Source organism: Capricornis sumatraensis, chromosome 7 (genome assembly GCF_032405125.1).
Source record: "Capricornis sumatraensis isolate serow.1 chromosome 7, serow.2, whole genome shotgun sequence".
Lineage (NCBI taxonomy): Eukaryota > Metazoa > Chordata > Mammalia > Artiodactyla > Bovidae > Capricornis > Capricornis sumatraensis.
The window spans coordinates 27,932,314-27,958,633 of NC_091075.1; the positions used below are offsets into that span (position 1 = coordinate 27,932,314).

At 38.3% G+C, this 26,320-nt stretch overlaps 1 protein-coding gene across 1 annotated transcript; it reads left to right on the forward strand.

Moving 5' to 3' along the window:
* The first annotated feature begins 677 nt into the window (after positions 1 to 677).
* On the forward strand, positions 678 to 19,567 carry LOC138082337 (alcohol dehydrogenase E chain). Its single transcript, XM_068975617.1, has 9 exons — positions 678 to 809; positions 4,203 to 4,304; positions 5,078 to 5,216; positions 7,154 to 7,241; positions 7,338 to 7,557; positions 10,066 to 10,326; positions 15,513 to 15,648; positions 16,452 to 16,590; positions 19,282 to 19,567. Exons 1-9 carry the CDS (start codon positions 792 to 794, stop codon positions 19,304 to 19,306), a joined length of 1,128 nt encoding a protein of 375 aa, XP_068831718.1. The 5' UTR covers positions 678 to 791; the 3' UTR covers positions 19,307 to 19,567.
* Positions 19,568 to 26,320: the final 6,753 nt, after the last annotated feature.

The following is a 26,320-nucleotide window of genomic DNA, read 5'->3' on the forward strand; positions in this document are numbered from 1 at the left end:
ATCTTCATTTTATAGATAAGGAAACTAAGGCCAAGGACAGTTAAATAACAAGTCCAATTCATACAGCTCGTAAGGACAGGGTCAGCTCAACTCCAAGGTCATGCTATAACCATGGCCTCATACTGCCTCTTGGCACAGGTAGAGGTCACATCTTATCCATCACTGTCACCCCACAGTACCCACTTGAATATCTGGAACAGGGAGGGTCCCAGTCAGTTTTGATTGATACTGTATGGGGCAGAAATGCCACTTTTGCTGTCACTGACTGGTGTCTGATTTCTCTGTTGTGAAGAGCAGGAGTGTGCTGGAACAAACACATTGCTCGAGCTTGTAGCTCTCTCTGTCCTATGCCTTTTGTGCTGCTTTCTTACCCTTCCTTCTTGCTAACTGTGTTATGTAGATTTGAAATTGGAGCTCAGTTTACACAAAGGGAAAACAGAACTCTGAACATCCTATGTGGGAATGAGAGAGGAGAAACATGTAATCCAGAAAAAAAAAAGTTACATATAAGAAAATATTTAACTAATGAAGTCAAGATGTTATTTGAAATTAGCATATTGCAAACAAAGTTAATGTTTGAGTGCTGGTTCAGTGCCCTGTTATTGTTGATTTGACTGGGTCTAAGAATGAGCTGATGGGCAGGGCTTAAAGATACCAGATCACATGTGGGGAACAGGGTGCTATTCAAGCATATAAAAAATCTGTGCAAGCTATCTCTTGTATGTACTTGAACAGGAAAGAGTCTGTAAGTCTGTAATTCACATCTCCTGCCAGCAGAGAAAAGAAGAAGCATGAGCACAGCAGGAAAAGTAAGGCAAATTTTTTTTTTCTAGAATTATTCCAATCAATGTAATACTCATGTTTGACTGCTCGAAAGGAAAATTTCCTTTATTCAGGAGGCCATCAACCTGTGTGTTAGCCGCTCAGTTGTGTCTGACTCTTTTGCAACCCCAAGGACTATAGCTTGCCAGGCTCCTCTGTCTATGGAAATTCCCAGGCAAGAATACTGGAGTGGTTTGCCATTTCCTTCTCCAGGGGATCTTCCCGGCCCAGAAACGGAACCCATGTCTCCTGCATCTCCTGCATTGGCGGGCAGATCCTTTACCACTGAGTCACCTGGGAAGCAACCACGTAATACATAGAGATACACTATTTAATGAATAACAAAATCCATATATAAATTAGAAATAATTTATAGTGAAATACAACTTAGGATCTATGCTTCAATATACAAAGTATATTAAACTACAATTGAGAAGGGCAGTACCTAAACATCTTTGAGAAATATGTAGAGCATCTATACCTACTAAAGTCTATATTTCCTATATTAAGTAAATGTGAAATAGTCATAGCCAATCATGAGTAATTTTCAAGTCTAAAGTTAGAAATGAAATGTTTTTATCAAGAAGTTATGTGTATTAAGATTTCGTAATATAAATGTGTTATTCTTTATCATATAACTTAAATAATATTATTATTTATAATATAAATGTTATTCTCTTTAATCATAATCATTCTTTTTATGAATACAGGAAAGCTAAATGTGACAAAACTTTTATTGCTCTCAAAGCATTAGAATCATCAAGGCTAAGCAAACCGATTGAGATGCAGACGTTGAAATGGACTTATGGACACAGCAGGGGACGGAGAGGGTGGGGGGACTTGGGAGAGGAGCCGCAGACACACCGCCGTGCGTGAGACAGGCAGCTGCCGTAAAGCGCGGGGAGCCGAGCTCAGTGCTCTGTGATGACCTAAAGGGGTGGGATGGGGGGCACGTAGTAAGAGGGAGATTCTGGAGGGATAGGATATATGTATATGTATAGCTGATTCACACTGTTGTACAGGAGAAACTAATACAACACTGTAAAGCAATTATACTCCAATCAAAAAACAAAAAATTTTTAAAGATAAAGCAAACCAGAATCAACATGCAAATTCTGATTTTAAAGGGTCCTATTATGGCACAATTTAGGGAATTCCCATAGAAATGTTGTCTTCATGCAAAAGCCAATGTGAATTTACTACTACTACTACTAATAATAATGCTGATACAGTTTGAACCACTATTTACACTGAGAACAGATTTATTTGTTTCTAAGCCTTCCACAGACTCGTGTTTATTTGTTCAATGTGCTTACAGGTACAGAGAAGATACACATGGTTGTTCAATACGATCAATTCATGTTGTTTAAATGCTTAATGGCAAAAGCCTGTGCAATTGTTTCTAGTAGGTTTGCTGTGTTAGGAGTGAACTGTGCAATATAATATCTTGCTACAATGGCAGGCCTATATAGTGTGGCTTTTATCAGGCCTATATATATAACAGGCCTATATCAATAAGGCTGGTTGGAAATCATACAGATGATCAGTTGGGAGTTTTCTTATTTTAACTTTATTTTCATGCATTACTGATTGGCATTTACAGTAGCATATTATATTCCAAATGAAGAATAGTTAAGAAAAAGAAAATTTTAATTTTTTAAAACTCAGAGTTCAGAGATCAAAAGGGTAGGCCAAATGCATTAATTAAATCTATAAATTACAGGCAATTAATCCCCCTTCCTCAGGTACAACATCAATAACTTTTAGCTATATAATAACACTTCACTTATGTTTAACCTTCTGGCATTATATTTTCTTCAAATGCTAAATGATAATAGTAATAATACCTACTTTCATAACATGGTTGTGAGAATTTAATAAACTAATACTGGAAAGCATTTAAAATAGTGCCTGGTACATAGAAATAACTCACTAAATATTAATCACTGCTATTACTGTTATCTAACTGCTAATCTTTTGTTAATCTTTTACTATCATCAAGTAGTGGAAGATAAAATGGTAGTCATTCTTCGGACACCCAGGTTTGTAACTTTGGGAAAAGTACTCATCAGTTATTGAGCCAGTCGAGCCTCAAGCTTTTCATCTGAAAAATAAAACTAATGATTCAGTAATACTACCCCGTGAAGTTTAAAAGTCAAACTCGTATTTCACCCAACACAGCCACTTGTGCCTGCTACATCATTGGAACCCCAATATTCAATACCTCTCTACCATTAGTGTATTATATCCAAGTACTCTTCTATTTACTGTGGCTTTGGCCATGATGAACACTTTGCAAAGTGGAAGGATTTGGTGCATGCTGCTGCTGCTGCTGCTAAGTCGCTTCAGTCATGTCCGACTCTGTGCGACCCCATAGATGGCAGCCCACCAGGCTCCGCCATCCCTGGGAGTTTCCAGGCAAGAGTACTGGAGTGGGGTGCCATTGCCTTCTCCGATTTGGTGTATACATAGTAAAAATAAATTATCAAATAAATTTCAATTTAATTTTTATCATGTGTGTAGTATGTTGTTAATTCTCTTTAGAAAAAACTCTCAATTACACAAGCTTTGTAAAAGTGAAGACAACCCTTATGTTACATTCCCAAGCACTAAACATATATGCTTAGCTTTTATTTGTAAGAACATCTGTAGGTAAGCTATGCTAGCTAGAAAGTCAAACACTGCTCTCCCATTTTTAAGTGTATGTGTGTGTGTGTGTGTGTGTAGTTTTAATCTCTACAATTTTAGGCTAAAATCCAATCTGAAAGAAATCTCTATTCATAAATTATATAACAAAACAGAGCTGCCAAATCTGACTTTCACATGAGTGATGCAAACAAGTAGCCCATAGAAGAAATAGAGAGAGAAATCAAAGGAGCAGGCAAATAGAGAAAGAAATTCTAGGCTGGGAGGCTTAGGAATTCTAAAGTCAAATCATTTTGGCTTAAGTGGAGAATTGAGCAAGAGGGAAATGAGTTTCATGTGAACAGACACTGAATCTGGTAGTAATATGATAGTGATTTAGAACTTCATGGACAAGACAACAGCTTTGGATAAACAACCAATTTCAGAACCACATTAGGAAATAGAACCTTTAAAGGGAAAAACAATGATGATCTGTCTTCACAGAAGAATATATTCCACTTTTATCTCAATGTCTTCCTATAGTTAATTCTGTTTCTCTTTCCTTGTGTTATTGCCTTACACATTTTTATAAAAAGTCACTATTATTCTTTTTGCAAATCAGAGGTTGTTTATGTTCATGGAACAATATTAAGTTTCAGACATGGGCCTAGATGGTACATGTAAAAAGATCAAAGGCACAATCCCTGAATTCAAGGCTGGGAGAAAATGGTGTCATCTTTCTGCTCAATTTTCAGGTAATAAAATGCAAAGCAGCTGTGCTGTGGGAGCTCAAGAAACCATTTTCCATTGAGGAAGTGGAGGTTGCACCCCCTAAGGCCCATGAAGTTCGTATTAAGGTAAAATTTTTTTCCATTTCTATTTAATCTTAGGTTTAAATTTTTCAGAATGTAACAATGAAAGTAACCAAAGTACTTGTAATATAGTCATCCAGATAGTGGAATTACATTTGTTGTCAAAGGAAGCTGTAAATCAAAACTGTTAAAAATTTTAAAAAGAGACCAAAGAGTTTGTACAGTATAATCCTAATGAAACGAAGAAGAACTTATGTGGTGGCTCAGCAGTAAAGAATCTGCCTGCCAACACAGGAAACATGGGTTCGATCCTTGCATTGGGAATATCCCCTGGAGAAGAAAATGGCAACCCACTCCAGTATTCTTGATTGGGAAATCCCGTGGACAGAGGAGCCTGGTGGACTACAGTCCATGGAATCGCCAAGAGTCAGATATGACTTAGCAACTAAATAACAACAACAACAAAAGTGCAAAGGAGTATATATCATTTAAAATCAATTAGCATTATGTGGTGGCACTTAAGTAACTTTATTTTCTTATCTGCATTTTCTGTCAAAAAGACTGCATATTATATGACTTCAATAGTTCAGAAACAATTATTTCACAGATTACTCTAAATTGTTTAATGCATAAAAGGAAAGTAGAGCGTTATCAGGCTGAATAACTTCAGGTACATTTGAAACTGTATTTGGAAGAGTAGAAATTATTAGCAAAATGCTTTAAAATTCTTCAATGCAATTTCAGGAAAATGAGTATGTTAAGTCCATCTGAGGGTCATAGTCTTATCTGAATCTAATCAAGCCCCCTTTACCCTATAGATGGTGGCCACAGGAATCTGTCGCTCAGATGACCATGTGGTTAATGGATCTCTGGTCACACGTCTTCCTGTGATATTAGGCCATGAGGCAGCCGGCATTGTGGAGAGCGTTGGAGAAGGGGTGACTACAGTAAGACCAGGTACAGAATTCACACTTAGGAAATGTGCCTTGGTTCAGGGCCCCAAGATGATGTAGCCTGGATAATGACACTGAAGTAATGAGAGATGAAAGAACATGTTTAAGGCTGAGCTGGGACAGAGCGCTCTTTCTTTTCCCCCTTCCTGCCTGACTCAGGCATGTATGCATCCATGCACTACTGTGTTCTCTACATCAGCAAGTATTTCTTGAAGACCTACTAGATGGCAGGCACCATGTTAGATCCTGGGAATACATGAGGATTGAAAGAGACCCAGTGTCTGCCAGGGTAGAGTTCATAATCAGTTATTTCCCATGTTAGTGTTGCCAAGCACTGTCTTCTACCAGGTCCAAAGAAAACTACTGATAAGACAGAAAAAACGTGTCTAGACATAGTGGAGACAAACATAATCAGTGTTTTGAACCTATTCAGTGCTGACTTCACACAGTGGGGATTGTGAGCTCTGGACTGAATCAACGTAATCTCTTCTCAGGTGGGAAGTGGAGCCCATTTACAGGTTTCCCCTTGGAATATATGGCCACTTTTCCTTAAACCATGATTAAACGTGACTGGTTACCAAGAACTGTTTTTCTTGAACATTTACTGTATCCTGTTATTATATATTAATACAGACAAATATTTTTAGAGGTAAACAGTGAATAAACAGAAAATTTCCATGCCATCATTGCATATAGTCTCTTAAATGTTATTTTTCTGAGTCTTTTGAATAAGCAGTATGGATGCTTAAAAATAAAAATTATTTTTAATTCTAAAAAATCACTTTAGCTAGTGGATTTGACCTCCCTACTTACAAAATGCTTAATTGACCTGTAAATTGAAAACAATAAAAGAAGTTGTCTGGTTTGAGTTTCAGCTCTTAGTATTTCCTTTAGTTAGAAATCTATTAATAACAAATGACACCCCTACTTTTCACCCCTGCTCCCTCCACCAGTAAAAATAAATTATCTATAAATCATCAGCTACAAACATTTGAAAGTCAGTTCCTATCCTAAAAGAAAGTGTAAAACTCATTACTGAGGGTTGAGGTTTTCAGAAGAATGTCTTAAATTCTTACTTGTCCTGTTTTTGTTTGTTTTCCTTTAAAAAGAATTAATTTTTTAAAAGAAGGATTCATTTCATAATAGAGATAAGCATAATCACTTTGAAAAGCCAGGAAATGGGTGTTGAGGTTCTTATTTTTATTGTATTATTATTACTATTAGGGTTACTGTACTATTACTATAAACTATTACCAGATTATCTAGTGGAACTATGGCAGACTGCTCACAACTTAAATATATATTTATACTTATATTAGTAGTAAGAATATTTAAGGTTTAACTGCTGCTGCTGCTGCTGCTGCTAAGTCGCTTCAGTCGTGTCCGACTCTGTGTGACCCCAGAGCCGGCAGCCCACCAGGTTCCCCCGTACCTGGGATTCTCCAGGCAAGAACACTAGAGTGGGTTGTCATTTCCTTCTCCAATGCATGAAAGTGAAAAGTGAAAGGGAAGTCACTCAGTCGTGTCCGACTCCTAGTGACCCCATGGACTGCAGCCTACTAGGCTCCTCGGTCCATGGGATTTTCCAGGCAAGAGTACTGGAGTGGGGTGCCAAGGTTTAACTACTAAATATTAAATGAAATCATATCTATAAAATCCCTAAGAGAAAGGGCACACAATAAAAGAGAAATATCAACACAGTGGAACTGCTTTTAAAAATCATGTTTTCCACATTTGCAATTTCTTTGGGCATCTTCAGCATATATAAACCCAAACCGATGACAATACTGACAGGTGATGACCAAGAAATCAAGCTGACAGGACCCTATTCTTGGAGACTTCTCAAAGTCAAGTGCCTCTAATACATAAGCGTAAGCGTTAAGTTCTTACTTAATTTCTTTAATTCTTGGTAAGAAGAATCTGTTTTATCCTCATCCCCAGGTGATAAAGTCATCCCACTCTTTGTTCCCCAGTGTGGAAAGTGCAATGTTTGTAAACACCCGGAAGCCAACCTCTGCCTGAAACTCGAGTGAGTATCTGTTACTCTCCTTAGCAGTGAAGGAATCTGCATGTTAGTTATGTGCCTGTCTTATACCCTCTTGTGTTTGTGTGTTGCACTGACCAGCCTGAATGAGCCTCAGGGGACCCTCAATGATGGTACCTGCAGGTTCACCTGCAGAGGGAAGCCCATCCGCCACTTCCTCGGCACCAGCACCTTCACCCAGTACACAGTGGTGGACGAGATGTCAGTGGCCAAGATCCATGCAGACTCACCACTGGAGAAAGTCTGTCTCATTGGCTGTGGATTTTCTACTGGTTATGGGTCTGCGGTCAAAGTTGCCAAGGTAGGAATAACAATGAGTAATTAAAACCAGCTACACTCAGACTGTCAGGAGCTAAAAGCAAAGCAGCTTCTCACAGGAATCTGAGATCATTCTTCACAGATTTATTGGAAGCTTTCCCCTCTTCTACCATAATAGCCTTGCTATGCTCCACAGAATTGAGGATATTGATTAAAAGTAGAAGATACCCTCAGAAGGAATTGAGGGCATGTCCTAGAAAATTTATCTGTTATCACAAATGAAAAGCTCTTGATAATTAAGAAAAAGTAAAGGTGTTTTCCATAATTATTCTTCTGTATATGTTCTTTGTGGTATTACTAAATTTTAGACCTAGGAGTTCATTTTATCATTCATTTATTGCCTACATGAGCCATGCACAGTAGGTTCTGCTAAGTTTTGAGGAAGCAAAAGTAAACAAAATGAAGGGGCTGACTATGAGGAGCATTTAGTTCATGGATCCTCTCCTCCCAGAATTAGGATCAACAGGAGATTCCAGAGCCTGACCTGATATCCTAATATACCTCCAAACTGAGGGTCACAAACATGCCCACTCTGTGTATCTCTATGAGGAAAGCAATAAAGCTTCAATGATGCATGAAGCATTTATTCCACTGCTCTACTTCCTCCCCAGCCACGAACAATACAGACTTCAACGTGGTAGGTTTTAAGGAGAAATTCTTTAAAGTCTCCTTTTCCTAAAAGGTTGGAAATCTAGTAGTATCCTTTTGTTTTATGAACTGACACCCAGAGACATAAAGCCATTTGCCCCAAATCTTACAGGTAGTTAACATGACAACTGCAAGTAGCCTCCTCAAAACTCCTACTGAATCACAAACCATAGTATATATTTACCAACACTTTTAAATCACAATCACAAGCCTCATATTTTTCTAAGGTAAAAAAGTGGTATCGTACCCCCACAGAAAGTTTTCTTGGGACGGGAGGAACATTTTACCCACAGTGAAGTCTGACTATAACAGACTAGGTTTATTAAACAGTCCCTTAGGTAAGTTAAACTATTGTAAGCATGTGTTTTCCAAATTTCTGTGACCTTAGCACTAAGTCCTTGTGCAACTACATCATCTGAACAGATTGTCTAATCCACCTGCACACAGAGTGGAATCGAAGGGTACCTGTGATAATGAATTTCATCCATTATTAAACTATAAACCAGCTTTTCATTGCATTATTTTTCATTTGTGTATTTTTTAAAGCAGGGATAAAGACCCATTAAGAACATGTTGGTCTCAAGCTGTATTATCTTAAAATTACCTGTTAAATTTCCCCTGTTGTTAAGTTTGCTTAAGCTGGGGATAACTCTTCTATGCTTCACAGCTTATTTCTGCTCTCATTATACGTCATGACTACTGAAAGTTATTGAACCAAGGTGTTAATTATTGAGGGTTCAGCTGGATTATTTTTGCAGTCTCCTCTCTTCCATTTATTATTTAATTTCCCTAGAATTGTGTTTATGTATGTGTGATGGACTGAAGCTGGCTATCAATAGATGTGAGCCACTAGATTTTCAAGAGGGGAGTTGCTAGCATCTAGAGCTCAATGGTCATCCAGTCCACTGGCTCCCAGCCTGGGTTTCCCACTGGAGTCGCTTGGAGACATGGTCTTGCCTGCAGAGTTGTTGTCGTTGTTTAGTCGCTAAGTCATGTCCTACCCTCTGTGACCCTATGGACTGAAGCTTACCAGGCTCCTCTGTCCATGGGAATTTCCAGGCAAGCATACTGGAGTGGATTGCATATCTTTTTCCACTTGCTGGCACAGAGTCTGATTTAATTGCTTATGGGCTGTGACCTGGGTATTGAGATTTTTTTAAAGCTCCCTAGGTGAGTCTAAGCTAAGCTAAGTCACTTCAGTCATGTCTGACTCTGTGCGACCCCATAGACGGCAGCCCACTAGCCTCTGCTGTCCCTGGGATTCTCCAGGCAAGAACACTGGAGTGGGTTGCCATTTCCTTCTCCAATGCATGAAAGTGAAAAGTGAAAGTGAAGTCGCTCAGTCGTATCCTACTCTTAGCGACCCCGTGGACTGCAGCCTAATCAGGCTCCTCCATCCATGGGATTTTCTAACGTCCCGGAAAATTAGAGAAACACTAATCTAATTCAAACCTGTCATTTCAAGTGTGAGGCAGCTAAAGTCAAAAGAGGTTTGACAAAAGGTTGACATAATTTGAGTAACTTCTGACAAGAAATAAAGCATGGCACTTTATACAATTTAGGCTCTTTCTAACAATTGTTTTGTTTATTGTTGTTTAGTTGCTAAGTCATGTCCGACTCTTTGTTAGCCCATGGACTGTAGCCCACCAGGCTCCTCTGTCCATGGGATTTCCCAGGCAAGAATACTAGAGTGTGTTGCCATTTCCTTCTCCAGGGGATCTTCCTGACCCAGGGATCGCGCTCACGTCTCCTGCATTGGCAGGCGGATTCTTTACCACTGAGGCACCTGGAAAGCCCTTAACAATCATTACTTAATCCATTTTCACATTTTCTGAAAACACAGGTCACCCAGGGCTCCACCTGTGCCGTGTTTGGCCTTGGAGGAGTTGGCCTGTCTGTTATCATGGGCTGCAAAGCAGCTGGAGCAGCCAGGATCATTGCAGTGGACATCAACAAAGACAAATTTGCAAGGGCCAAACAGGTGGGTGCCACTGAGTGCATCAACCCTCAGGACTACGAGAAACCCATCGAGGAGGTGCTGAGAGAAGTGAGTGGTGGAGGTGTGGATTTTTCATTTGAAGTCATCGGTCGGCTTGACACCATGGTATGTACTTTGAAATGTCTCAAGACATCAACTTCTGCATTCTAGAGTCTTCTTTAATGTGGTGGAGTATAAACATTATATATAAAGCGTATTTTAAAAACTATGATGATTTTCCATCTCCTATTTGTTACCTGGGTTGCTTAATTTATTATGATGAGGAATCTCATTCCATCAGTCAAAAAAAAATGCAAAAAAACATGTCATGAGTATCGTGTCCTTTTTAGAGAGGGAAGGGGGTTTTTACTGAGCCATCATAAATTTAATTTTTAGTTTCAAAAATTCAAACTCAAGTAAGTAGAAAGAATATGAATTCTGTTCTCAAGCTGGCAGGTTTGATTTTTCAACACATTCTTAACAAAAACATGATTTAACAATATTTGTATGTTTTAATGAATTCTATTTTTTCCAAAGACCATACTTTAACCAAAAAAAAAAAAAAAAACCCACAAAGAGCAACTTTAGGCTCCCTATCATTTTATTAACAGAAAATATGCCTCATTTTACCACAACAGACAGCACAGTGCCTGGTACATAAAAAGCATCCAAATCTGTGTGCTGAACTGAATAATTTAAAAGGTCAACAGGTTTTCCCACCAAAATTTTAAGTGATGTGTGTATTATAGTGTTGTTTGTGGATTAAACGAGATGACACATGTAACATATTTAGCAAGTGCCACCTGTCAGTGGTAAGCTCTTAATAAATGTTATCTGGTGTTGTCAAAAGGAAGTACCATTTCCAGTTGTGTAAAACTTGCATCAACTTTAAAATATACATGATATTTCCCTTCTCCAGGGGATCTTCCCAACCCAAGGATTGAACCCAGGTCTCCTGCATTGCAGGCCTTCTTTACCGTGTCACCATCAGGGAAACCTCATACATGATACTACTTTCAAATAATTACAGATATCATCAATTGCAACAGAGAACACGTCTCTAGCTATATTTCCCCTAACCAGAATTCTCTAGAATCCTAATGAAAACACCCCCAGAGACCAACACAGACAATCACCCTCTTTAGGTTCTCCTGTAAGTCCCAGCAGTGTTGGTAATAGGAAGCAGCACCTTAAGAGTAAAGCCTTTTGCAGCCTTGAGCAGGAACAATTTATTCCATAGATGATTGATGTTCTAAGGCTGTCGCTTTCCAAGGCTGTCACTTGCTCCTTATGCAATTTTTAATATGGTTTTTCCTTCATTTTCTCTTGTGGAATTGGATTATTTTAAGTATCTGATAGCCACATGTCCTGAGGTTCTCTGATTTTCCAAGTGTCATACTCCAAAATCAAAGGATCAATTACTATATATTTCTGGGGTTGGGGGGTGTTTTCCTAAACAACTTTCATACTACACACATGTCTAAAAACCTGACTGGAGGGAAAAGTCTTTCTTTTTAAGTTTCAGAGTAAAAATAAATAAATAAAAGCTCACAGAAGGTCAAAGCACATTTAAAACATGCCCATTTTGACCAACAGCTATATTGCTGTTTTGGCCAACAGGTTGCTCCTTGGAAGAAACGCTATGACCAACCTAGACAGCTTATTAAAAAGCAGAGACATTACTTTGCCAACAAAACTCCATCTAGTCAAAGCTATGGTTTTTCCAGTAGTCATGTATGGATGTGAGAGTGGGACTATAAAGAAAGGTCAGCATGGAAGAATTGATGCTTTTGAACTGTGGTGTTGGAGAAGACTCTTGAGAATCTCTTGGACTGCAAGGAGATCCAACCAGTCCATCCTACAGGAAATCAGTCCTGAATATTCATTGGAAGGACTGATGCTAAAGCTGAAACTCCAATTCTTTGGCTACCAGATGTGAAGAACTTACTCATTAGAAAAGACCCTGATGCTGGGAGACATTGAAGGCAGGACGAGAAGGGGATGACAGAGGATGAGATGGTTGGGTGGCATCACCGACACAATGGACATGAGTTTGAGTAGGCTCTGGGAGTTGGTGATGGACAGGGAAGCCTGGCATGCTGCAGTCCCTGGGGTCGCAAAGAGTCAGAAATGACTGAGCAACTGAACTGAACTGAACTGAACATCATTAATTAGAAGGGAAAACAAATCAAAATCTCAAAGGGATTATTGCCTCATACTTGTTCGAATGAATATTATTTTAAAAAAAAAAGCAATAGCAAGTGTTGAAGAGTGTGTGGAAGAAAGGGAATTTTGTGCACTGTTGGTGGGAATGTAAAATAGCCACTATGAAAAGCGGTATAATTGCTTCTCAAAAGATTTAAGATAGATGTTTTATCATATGATCCAGCAATCCCACTTCTGGGAATATATACAAAGAAAATAAACTCACTATCTTAGACATGTGCATCCCCATGTTCATTGCAGCATTATTCATAATAGCCAAGATATGGAAACAACCTAAATGTCCATATGGATGAATAGATAAAGAAATTGTGAGGCATGTGTGTGTTTGTGTGTGTATATACATGTGAATTGTATACATGTATATATGTATATATATGAATGAATATTATTTGGCCATAGAAAAGAAGTATTGACATTTGCAAAAACTTGGAAAAATCTGGAGGACATTATGCAAAGTGAAACAAGCCAGACACAGAAAGACAGTATTGTATGATCTTTCCTATATGTGCAGTCTAAAAAAAATCAAATTCTTAGAACCACTGAGTAGAACAGTGGTTGCCAGCAGCTGGAGGAAATAGGGGAGGAATAATGGGTAAATGTCAGAGAGTACAAAGTCTCAGTTATGAGCAAGTTCTGGAGACATCCACGTACAGCATGGCTCAGTTCAGTTGCTCAATCATGCCTGACTCTCTGCGACCCCGTGTATCACAGCACGCCAGGCCTCCCTGTCCATCAACAACTCCCGGAGTTCACTCAGACTCGCGTCCATCGAGTCAGTGATGCCATCCAGCCATCTCATCCTCTGCTGTCCCCTTCTCCTCCTGCCCACAATCCCTCCCAGCATCAGAGTCTTTTCCAGTGAGTCAACTCTTCACATGAGGTGCCCAAAATACTGGAGTTTCAGCTTTAGCATCATTCTTTCCAAAGAAATCCCAGGGCTGATCTCCTTTAGAATGGACTGGTTGGATCTCCTTGCAGTCCAAGGGACTCTCAAGAGTCTTCTCCAACACCACAGTTCAAAAGCATCAGTTCTTCGGCCCTTGGCTTTCTTCACAGTCCAGCTCTCGCATCCATACATGACCACAGGAAAAACCATAGCCTTGACTAGACGGACCTTTGTTGGCAAAGTAATGTTTCTGCTTTTCAATATGCTATCTAGGTTGGTCATAACTTTCCTTCCAAGGAGTTTGCATCTTTTAATTTCATGGCTGCAGTCACCATCTGCAGTGATTTTGGAGCCCCCCAAAATAAAGACTGACACTGTTTCCACTGTTTCCCCTTCTATTTGCCATGAAGTGATGGGACCAGATGCCATGATCTTCATTTTCTGAATGTTGAGCTTTAAGCCAACTTTTTCACTCTCCTCTTTCACTTTCATCAAGAAGCTCTTTAGCTCTTCTTCACTTTCTGCCATAGGGTGGAGTCATCTGCATATCTGAGGTTATTGATATTTCTCCCGACAATCTTGATTCCAGCTTGTGCTTCATCCAGCCCAGCGTTTCTCATGATGTACTCTGCATAGAAGTTAAATAAGCAGGGTGACAATATACAGCCTTGACGTACTTCTTTTCCTATTTGGAACCAGTCTGTTGTTCCATGTCCAGTTCTGACTGTTGCTTCCTGACCTGCATACAAGTTTCTCAGAGGAAGGTCAGGTGGTCTGGTATTCCCATCTCTTGAAGAATTTTCCACAGTTTGTTGTGATCCACACTGTCAAAGACTTTGGCATAGTCAATAAAGCAGAAATAGATGTTTTTCTGGAACTCGCTTGCTTTTCCAATGATCCAGTGGGTGTTGGCAGTTTGATCTCTGGTTCCTCTGCCTTTTCTAAAACCAGTTTGAACATTTGGCAGTTCATGGTTCATGTATTGCTGAAGCCTGGCTTGGAGAATTTTGAGCATTACTTTACTAGCGTGTGAGATGAGTGCAATTGTGTGGTAGTTTGAGCATTCTTTGGCATTGCCTTTCTTTGAGATTGGAATGAAAACCGACCTTTTCCAGTCCTGTGGCCACTGCTGAGTTTTCCAAATTTGCTGGCATATTGAGTGCAGCATTTTCACAGCATTATCTTTTAGGATTTGAAATAGCTCAACTGGAATTCTATCACCTCCACTAGCTTTGTTCATAGTGATGCTTCCTAAGTCCCACTTCACTTCGCATTCCAGGGTGTCTGGCTCTAGGTGAATGATCACACCATCGTGATATCTGGGTCATGAAGATTTTTTTTGTACAGTTCTTCTGTGTACTCTTGCCGCCTCTTCTTAATATCTTCTGCTTCTGTTAGGTCCATACAATTTCTGTTCTTTATTGAGCCCATCTTTGCATGAAATATTCCTTTGGTATCTCTGATTTTCTTGAAGAGATCTCTAGTCTTTCCCATTCTATTGTTTTCCTCTATTTCTTTGCACTGATCTGATGCTTATATCTCTCCTTTTCTCCCTTGCTTTTCATTTTTCTTCTTTTCATAGCTATTTGTAAGGCCTCCTCAGGCAGCCATTTTGCCTTTTTGCATTTCTTTTTCTTGGGGATGGTCTTTAGGGTAAATGTACATAAATTAGGAAAAAAGTGCCCCTTAGAAATGGGCAGTAGAAATATGGATCCATTAGAAAGGGAGACCATCAAGAGGAGAGGAGAGAAATATTAATGATGTAACTGACCATGTATCTGGTTCACCATCAAAATACCTAGTTCAAAGTACTGAGTGCAAGATATCTACTTAATAATTAAATGAGTTAACCATTTCAGATTGCTCTGGCATCACATGATGATAAGCGTTACCTTTATTTGAAGAATTAGATTATATATATGTAATGATATTTGCATCTTTATTATTTTTCTAAAAAAGAGTTAAGTACATAAAACATACAATTTCATTCATCTACTGTTTCATTCAAAAATATTTTCTGGACATCTTCTAAAGCCACGTGTAGTGGCTTTAGGAAATAATGGGAAGTGAAGAAAAAGCTAATCTCTTCCAGCCACACATTCACAATTTAACTAGATCCATAGCACATGATACTGTGTATCACAAATGGGGACTACCAGAGAATCCACTTTAATGATGCTACATATTAATTTTATTCCAGATGTCTGCCTTGCTCTGCTGTCAAGAAGCATATGGCGTAAGCGTCATTGTCGGAGTACCTCCGCATGCCCAAAATATCTCTATGAACCCCATGTTGTTGTTGACTGGACGTACCTGGAAAGGAGCTATTTTTGGTGGTACGTTGTGAGGCTTGAGGGCCAAATTCTTACTAACGTCAGGAATTCTTTCCTTTTGCAAGTGACAAGGCCAGGCTGGTGCATGGTGATGACCCAGAGTGATGTTATGGGGAGGGAGGTGGGTGGGGCGTTCATGTTTGGGAACACATGTACACCTGTGGTGGATTCATGTCAATGTATGGCAAAACCAATACAGTATTGTAAAGTAAAATAAAGTAAAAAAATAAATAAATAAAAATAAAAATAAAATAAAGTTACCGTAAATATTTTTTTAAAAATGCAATGTAGTTTAAAAATACGCTAAGATTCCTTTATATCTATAGGCTCCAAATCAACTAGATGTGGAACTAATGTACCCAAAAAGTCCCAAGGTAGATTTTAATGGTGTCCCCATAAACTGACTAGGATCTTTCAGCATCATTTTTTTTGATACTGGTGACTGCATAATACACTGAGATACCTAGGAGGATCCAGGAAACCCATAGCAACAATTTATGTCTGCACTCACTGCCCAGATGTAGACAACTGCTAAATTTTCTTCTTGACTCTGAGAATAACCATCTAAACTATAGTTTCTCTATGAGGGAACTAATAACTAAAGGCTCTGGTTTGTTGGGTGGAGAGATTTTTTAAAAAGTCAAATCGTTTCAAAAGGATATTGAAACACACTCTCTTATTAACCTCAGCAACAGTAGTCTGTGGACATTTTATAAACTTTCATTTAAATTTTATGTAGAAAGTCTTGTGTCTAATCCTCTATTTATATCTGGATGAATCTAACATTGATGACACTTTCTTTTCAGGCTTCAAAAGTAAGGAATCTGTCCCCAAACTTGTGACTGATTTCATGGCTAAGAAGTTTCCACTGGATCAGTTAATTACCCATGTTTTACCATTTGAAAAAATAAATGAAGGATTTGACCTGCTTCGTTCTGGAAAGAGGTAGATTTTAAGTTTTAATGGGGTTTGACTAACAGAGAAAAAAAGGTAGAAGGATGAGAGAAAGGCCAGGATGGAGTGCCTTGGTTTTCCATTCCCAGCTCAGTCTCTGCACATAGAACACATAAGATCATATTGCAAGAAACTAAAATGCTTTGCATTTCCTGTTCTGCTGAAGCCAAATTATGTTGGTTGGTCACAGCAAATCTGAATAATCAGACCCTATCTTCACAAGAGATTCTCTGCTTTGCAAGGAAAAAGAGTCAGAGACACATAGTCATATAACATGGAGTTATCCCAGTCCCTGCCTGGCCACTTAAAATGGTTGACTATTAATAGCTACAAATTTAAATTAAATTCCAGACATCCCAGAAACTCATTATGGAAGTCAATGGAGCTATATAGGCATCATTTTCTATGCATATATTACTTTTTTCAAAAAATGCTGACTTATTTTTACTCTTTTTTTCTATTTACAAAGGATTTTTCACAAATAAAAATTATTGCAAAGAGGAAGGGTACAAAATGCTATTTTAAATGTTTAAATCTACATTTTCTTCAAAACTTACAAAATCAAGTCAGTTCTATTTTCTACCTCTAATATTAATTTTTTACAAACACCTAAAAAGAAGAATTTCATCACTTGCATTTATAAATGAGACACAGTTAGTTATAGGCAGTTTTACCTAACTCCCACCTTCTTGTTCCATAGTCTCTGCTCTCTCTGTGACTTCACACTTCTTCTCTTGAGGTTTTTTGGTTTTAAACACTATTTCTTAAACAGTCATACACATAACATGTACTAGACATTTAGTCTGATAAATATTATTGAAGAAGGAAAGAAACTAACATCCAAACAGTACCAGATCACATCCTTTCTAAAAAGCAGTTTGGTCATGTGGATTAGTTCAGTTCAGTTCAGTTCAGTCGCTCGGTCGTGTCCGACTCTGCGACCCCATGAATCGCAGCACACCAGGCCTCCCTGTCCATCACCAACTCCCGGAGTCCACTCAGACTCACGTCCATCGAGTCAGTGATGCCATCCAGCCATCTCATCCTCTGTCGTCCCCTTCTCCTCCTGCCCACAATCCCTCCCAGCATCAGAGTCTTTTCCAATGAGTCAACACTTCGCATGAGGTGGCCAAGAACTGGAGTTTCAGTTTCAGCATCATTCCTTCCAAAGAACACCCAGGGCTGATCTCCTTTAGGATGGACTGGTTGGATCTCCTTGCAGTCCAAGGGACTCTCGAGAGTCTTCTCCAACACCACAGTTCAAAAGCATCAGTTCTTCGGTGCTCAGCTTTCTTCACAGTCCAACTCTCACATCCATACATGACCACTGGAAAAACCATAGCCTTGACTAGACAGACTTTTGTTTAAGAAACCTCAAAAAAAGAGACTTAGATCCTATGTCCCAGCAATTACATTTCTGAGAATCTATTCTACAGAAATTATGAGATATGCAAATGTACATATGTTTAAGCATGTTTATTATCTATAACAGCAAAAATTGGAAACATCCTAAAAGCTGAACATCAAAGGAACAATTAAATAAATTCCAAACATTACTTGAAATTAATTAAGCCATTTAAAACGAAATGATTTCATTACATTGGGAAATTCTCCTGATGTGATTTTAGGTTATAGAGTAGAGAATACAGAACTTATATATACAATACAGTTCCAAGTTTTCAATCAGAGCAATAAAAACTTACTTATGTTTAGAAAAAAGATAATCAAAATTCAAGAAAATATTAACAATGATTATTTCTAAATTGTGGGATTACAGGTTATTTTTGTTTTTTTTATATTGTCCTTTAGTTTCTAAATTATCTATATACATTTTTCATATAAATGTATATATATACACACATATATACTAATATATTAATAATTTTTTAAGATACATAGATCATCTTTTTCTAAAGCATTTATCCATCAGAAGATGGTTTTTAGAAAGGACATTATTTCCAGTAAAATGTTACATTTCTGATCTTCCAAAGAATAAAATCTCTCCAAACACAAATTAACTTTTTTTCTCCTTTTAAGTCTTCTTAAGCATTTCTTTATCTAAGCTCCGTTAAAATTTCAACATGGTCTTAACTTTATTACATTATCAACACTTTTAGGCACATTATCTATCATCTTGTAATTTGTGCAACTTTATATTTGGATTTAAATCCCAGGAGCCCACACTAGATGTATGTTTGAAAGTAAGGTACAAATCTCTCTAAGTCTCTGTATCTATCATCTCTAAAACGGAAATAATATTAGAACCTGCCACATAGTGTTGTTTAAGTAGAGGTTTAAATGATAAAATACATGATGAGCATCTACAGGATGACAGATAGCATGAACTTATTATATGTAATTATAATTGTTGTTTTGTGTTTGTTATTATATAAGGAATGTAGACTTTCAAAATGATATTTTGAAAATCTAATACATAATGAAGCCTAAATGACAGTCGTACTCAGAATGTTATAACTGAGGTTCAGGTTGGAGAAAGACAACAGAAAGAAAAGATGAGCTGAACTTTTACTTGACTTGAGTGCATTAGGGATGGGAATGGAATAGCAGGAAAAAAAGATAGCTTTTCAAAGAGACAAACTGAATGCTCTTTGTACTTTCACATGGAAGAGTGCATATTATCTAAACACTAAAACAATTTCTATCTCTTATTTTCTGTTTCAGTGTCCGTACCATCCTGACATTTTGAGACCATACACACACCTTCACTTGTAGCAGTCTTCTGCCTCCTCTATCATCTGAAACATCACCCAAACATCATCAATAATTCTGTTCTTCAGAGGTACTACCAACAAATTGCACGTGGGAGCTTTCCAAAAGAAATAAAAATCAATGTGAAATCATTTTTCAAGCAAATTTTAAAAATTTAAGTGAGAGCTAGATAAACCATCATATGTGTAATTGAGTCTAATAAAGTCTCCTTAATCGTTCTACTCATGTTGAATCATGTCATCTTCAGACTGAGGAATGATATTTCTTTTGACTTCGTACTTTTTGTGTCTTGGCCACCCTCAGTCTTTTAGCCTTAGTCATTGAGAAGGACCTCATTATACTTGCCCTCAACATACATGTGATGGGGTATTGTACTCAAAATCTTCTACCTGTACTTCCACTGTCTGTATTTTCCTCTTTAGGAAATGTAGCAAAACCCTATAGTAAAAACTATAGTTTGAAAAAGAATAGACTCTGATTTATAAATGGAGAAGGTCCAGAAATTCTAAATGCAGGAAATTTTTTAAGGTAAATATCACACATGTTTAAGGTGAAGGGAAGTGTTTTTATACTGCAGTTTCACACCACATGTGATAAATGTGAGGTTTGAATACTAAATCTGAAAACTGAACTATTCTTAGAATCATATTCCAAAAAGTCTAATTTTTACTCAAGAAAGTAGTTTATTGGTTAAAAGATCTTAATTATTATCATTGTCAGTTCAGTTCAGTCTCACAGCCGTGTCCAACTCTTTGCGACCCCATGAATCGCAGCACGCCAGGCCTCCCTGTCCATCACCAACTCCTGGACTTCACTCAGACTTGCGTCCATCGAGTCAGTGATGCCATCCAGCCATCTCATCCTCTGTCGTCCCCTTCTTCTCCTGCCCCCAATCCCTCCCAGCATCAGAGTCTCTTCCAATGAGTCAACTCTTCGCGTGAGGTGGTCAAAGTACTGGAGTTTCAGCTTTAGCATCATTCTTTCCAAAGAAATCCTAGGGCTGATCTCCTTCCGAATGGACTGGTTGGATCTCCTTGCAGTCCAAGGGACTCTCAAGAGTCTTCTCCAACACCACAGTTCAAAAGCATCAATTCTTCGGCACTCAGCCTTCTTCATAGTCCAACTCTCACATCCATACATGACTACCAGAAAAACCATAACCTTGACTAGATGGATCTTAGTTGGCAAAGTAATGTCTCTGCTATTGAATATGCTATCTAGGTTGCTCATAACTTTTCTTCCAAGGACTTTGCGTCTTTTAATTTCATGGCTGCAGTCACCATCTGCAGTGATTTTGGAGCCCAAAAAAATAAAGTCTGCCACTGTTTCCACATCTATTTCCCATGAAGTGATGGGACCAGATGCCATGATCTTCGTTTTCTGAATGTTGTCATTGTAACTGTAGTTAACTGAAAATGAGCCATAAGGTAGCTAAAAAGTAATATGGCAACTTGAAGTCTAGGGATGGGAATAAAGCAGCTGTGGACACAGCATGTAGAATGGGTAACTAAGAAATGGCACAAACATCCAAAGCAATAGATTTTCTATGTACATACACATATAGATGTACGTTTTTGCAAAAATATCTTTGAACAAGAACTCTTCTATTAACTACCATGACTTAAGTCTGCAACCCTGAAATATTTCATCGTTTTGAACATGTGAAAGCCTATGGTACCCACTCATTAATACTTTCTCTAGGGAAGATTTACATTTTGAGCTTCATCTCTAAATGTGTAATGAAAACTTATTCATGTAAAGAATTTTAGCTATCTTGAAAACATGTGACTTGCTTCGATGTTGTAGAAAGTACTCTAGACTTAGAGCAAGTAATCTACCACTTGTTTGTGACCTTCAGTAAATTACTCACCCTCTCTAAGCCCATTTTATCCTTTGTTTTAAGAAATTATGAACCAGTTACAGCTTCACAGAAAATCAGATGGAATGATGCTAGTGAAAAGGCTTTGTCAACTATGAACTGCCATGTAAATGTAGGGAACAGTTTCATTGTCTTCTCAGAGACATTGAAGGAGATATTTAGGGTTGGAGGAGCTTTCAGAATGTCCCTAAGTTTTCAGAATCTCCTAACATCACGAAACACTATGTTCTCGTTTTGATGGGTGCTCCAGTGCTTTTATATTGGTGCTGATAATGTGAGATACTGAGGACAAAGAGATGGTTCTAAAGGCCCATGTCACATAGTGGGCATAAAATCCTGCTGGTTGCACAGAGGTCTGCATCCAGTTCCTTCCTCCCAGGCTGTGGAGCGCAGGTGGAGCGCAGGTTGGTGAGCATATCAGTGTTCTCACAGAGGGGCACGATGCTCCATGACGTGTATGAGAGGGAGGTAGGGGTGCCTTCTGCACCCAAGACTTCCTCTTCATTCACGTTGACATTGGCAGGGAAGCGGACATTGAAATCAAAGGAGAAAAATGGAACCACAGAGTGGCTGGATGCTGTAATGGCACACATGGTCAGTGTGTCCTGCTGGCCTTCAGCAATAATTTTGACTCTAGAATCAAGAATTTCCATAGTTGCTGGTTTCCTTTAAAAACTGTTAACTATGAATATATATAAGATTGCACTCACTTTCAGCCAACCACAAAATGCTTAGTCAAAATGAAGAAAATTTTCAGAATTTGTAGAAAAGTAATTTCATGTTGATGGTTTAATAGCATTGATACAGTGACTTAGCTCCTCCAAAAATAGTAAATAAAAAGTAATATAATTAAATTATATAGTATAATAATATAATAAAATTAATCCTTTGCTACTTTACAAATCACACAAGCTACTCTAGAATTAGAAAGTCATTTTGACAGAAGCATTCAAAAATTACTCACAAGTTAAAGTAGAGTAAGAGCAGCTATGTATTTAATAATTATATTCTTAGACACCTGACTACTCAATTCCATTAGCAAATGATTATTGAATGAATAACCTCTACTAAGTAGTCCCCCCAAAATGTTAAATTGATAATTTTATTGAAGTAAATAAAATTACATTTATCTGAAAAAATACCCAGCAATGTTCAGGAAACGGGACATTGCATAGGAAGAGAAACCAAACTCAGTGTGGCAAGAATAAAACTAGAATGAGTACACTATACTCACTCAAGGCCAAACACCATTTTGACTAAATTAATGGTCGTACATGTGTCCTTGTTCTGCTCATTTCATCCACTTTGGATTCAAGGTCCAGAAGATCATCTGTATAATATTATCTCAGTCATCAAAAGAAACTAGAGGTTTCTTTTGCTGAATAACTCACAAGGTAATAAATTAGTCACAACAAAGGAATTACAGGGGTTTCCTTGTCCAGTCTTGCTCTTTGAAGTATTTGCCATGTCAGCAAATAACTTAGTAGATTTATTATGAACAACCAGTCAGAAATCATCAGATAATTCTTACCTAAAAATGATATTTAACTACCATTCACCAACAAACCAATAATTTACGGTGTTTGGGAGATGCCTAATTGCCTTAAAGGGTTATAACTACAACTTTGAAGCGAAGAGAAATTTAGTACATTCTAAATTTAAATAATGAGTGTTTCCGAGCTAATTTCAAATTTCAGAATGGGTGAGAGAGAGATTGGGAAAAAAACTTGAGGGCTGAATATTTCTTTTGTTACTGACTTTTAATTGTGATGAGTACCTTTATGGTTTATCCTCCTAGCAACTTTCAAAAATATATTACAATATTATCAGCTTTATTCTCTATGCTGTATATTACATCAGGATATCTTTAAACTGAAAGCTTGTACTTTTTATCCTTATACCTATTTCACCCACCCCCAACCTCCACCCGTGGTAAACATTCTGTTCTTTATATCTTTGTGTTTAGTTTTTTGAATTTCCATGTGCAAATGAGACTATTTCAGGCAGTTCAGTTGCTCAGTTGTGTTCAACTCTCTATGACCTCATGGACGGCAGCACACCCAGGCTTCCATGTCCTTCACTGTCTCCTGGAGCTTGCTTAAACTCATGCCCATCAAGTTGGTGATACCATCCAATCATCTCATCCTACGTTGTCCCCTTTTCCTCCTGCCTTCAATCTTTTCCAGCATCAGGATCTTTTCCAGTGTGTCAATTTTTCTCATCAGGTGACCAAAGTACTGAGTTTCAGCTTTCGCATCAGTCCTTCCAATGAATATTTAGGACTGATCTCCTTGCAGTCCAAGGGACTCTCCAGAGTTTTCTCCAATACCATAGTTCAAAAGCATCAACTTCTTCAGGGATCAGCTTTCTTTATTGTCCAACTCTCACATCCATACATGACTACTGGAAAAACCATAGCTTTGACTAGATGGACCTTTAGAGGCAAAGTAATGTCTCTGTTTTTTAATATGCTGTTGAGATTGGTTATAGCTTTTCTTCCAAGGAGCAAGCATCTTTTAATTTCATGGTGGCAGTCACCATCTGCAGTGATTTTGGAGTCCCCCAAAATAAAGTCTGTCACTGTTTCCATTGTTTCCCCATCTATTTGCCATGAAGTGATAGGACTGGATGCCATGATCTTTGTTTTTTGAATGTTGAATTTTAAGCCAACTTTTTCACTCTCCTCTTTCACTTTCATCAGGAGGCTCTTGAGTTCCCCTTTGCTTTCTGCCATAAGGGTGGTGTCATCTGTATATCTGAGGTGATTGATATTTCTCCTGGCAATCTTGATTCCAGCTTGTGCTTCCTCCAGCCCAGCATTTTGTGTGATGTACTCTGCATATAAGTTAAATAAGCAGGGTGACAATATACAGCCTTGACATACTCCTTTCCCAATTTGGAACCAGTCTGTTGTTCCATGTCCAGTTCTAACTAATGCTTCTTGACTTGCATACAGATTTCTCAAGAGGCAGGTAAGGTGGTCTGGTATTCCCATCTCTTTTAGAATTTTCCAGTTTGTTGTGATCTACATAGTCCAAGGCTTTAGTGTGATCAATAAAGCAGAAATAGATGTTTCTCTGGAAATCTCTTGCTTTTTCAGTGATCCAGCAGATGTTAGCAATTTGATCTCTGGTTCCTCTGTCTTTTCTAAATCCAGCTTGAACATCTGGAAGTTCATGAGGTTCATCTGGAGGTTCACAGAATATTGAAGCCTGACTTGGAGAATTTTGAACATTACTTTGCTAGCATGTGAAATGAGTGCAAATTGTGTGGTAGTTTGAACATTCTTTGGTGTTGCCCTTCTTTGGGATTGAAATGAAAACTGACATTTTCCAGGTCAAGGCCACTGCTGAGTTTTCAAAATTTGCTGGTATATTGAGTGCAGCACTTTCACAGAATCATCTCTTAGGATTTGAAATAGCTCAACTGGATTCCATAACCTCCACTAGCCTTGCTCATAGTGATGCTTCCTAAGGCCTTCTTGACTTCACATTCCAGGATGTCTGGCTCTAGGTGAATGATCACACCATTGTGGGTATTTGGGTCATGAAGATTTTTTGTGTGTAATTCTTCTGTGTGTTCTTGCCATCTCTTCCTAATATCTTCTGCTCCTGTTAGGTCCATACCATTTCTGTCCTTTGTTGTGCTCATCTTTGCATGAAATGTTCCCTTGGTATCTCTAATTTTCTTGAAGAGATCTCTAGTCTTCCCATTCTATTTTTTTTTTTCCTCTATTTCTTTGCATTGATCACTGAGGAAGGCTTTCTTATCTCTTCTTGCTCTTTTTTGGAACTCTGCATTCAAATGGGTATATCTTTCCTCGTCTCCTTTGCCTTTAGCTTCTCTTCTTTTCTCAGCTATTTGTAAGGCTTCCTCAGACAACCATTTTTCCTTTTTGCATTTCTTTTTCTTGTGGATGGTCTTGATCACTTCCTCCTATACAATGTCACGAACCTCCATCCATAGTTCTCAGGCACTCTATCAGATCTAATCCCTTGAATCTATTTGTCACTTCCACTGTATAATCATAAGGGATTTGATTTAGGTCATACCTGAATGGTCTAGTGGTTTTCCCTACTTCCTTCAATTTGAGTCTGAATTAGGCAATAAGGAGACTATTTAGTATCTGCCTTTCTCTGTCTGACTTATTTCACCTAGGTTAACGTCCCTGTGGTCCATCCATGTTGTCACAAGTGGCAAGTATTCATTCTTCTTTAGAGTTTCTTTATAGCTGAATAAAATTCCACTATATATACATAGTAGAGTATATATTATTGATTCACACTTAGGTTTTTTCTATGCTTGGCTATTATAAATAGTACTGCAATGAACATGTAGGTGGATGTATCTTTTCCAGTTAGTGCTTTTGTTTTCTTCAGCTAAATACCGAGAAGTAGAATTACTGGACCATATGATAGCTCTATTTTAAATTTTTGAAGAACCCCCATACTATTTTCATAGTGGCTGCATCAGTTTCTACATTCCCACAAACACTGTGCAAGCATTCCTTTTTCCCATATCCTTGCCAATACTTGTTTTTGCTGTTGTTGTTCAGTCACTCATTTGTGTCTGACTCTTTCCAGTCCCTAGGACTGCAGCATGCCAGACTCCCTGTCCTTCACCATCTCACAGAGCATGCTCAAACTCATGTCCATTGAGTTGGTGATGCCATCCTTTGTTTTCCCCTTCTCCTCCTGCCCTCAGTCTTTCCCAGAATCAGGGTCTTTTCCAATGAGTTGGCTCTTTGCATCAGGTGTCCAAAGTATTAGAGCTTCAGCTTCAGCATCAGTCCTTCCAATGACTCTCCAGGGTTGATTTCCTTTAGGATTGACTGGTTTGATCTCCTTGCTCTAGAGGACTCTCTAGAGTCCTCTCCAGTACCATAGTTCAAAAGCATCAATTCTTTGGTGCTCAGCCTTCTTTATGGTCCAACTCTCATACTGTACATGACTACTGGAAAAACCAAGCTTTGACTATATGGAACTTTATCAGCAAAGTGATGTCTCTGCTTTTTAATACACTGTCTAGCTTTGTCATAGCTTTTCATCCAATGAGCAAGAGTCTTTTAATTTTATGACTGCAGTCACCGTCCACCATGATTTTGGAGCCCAA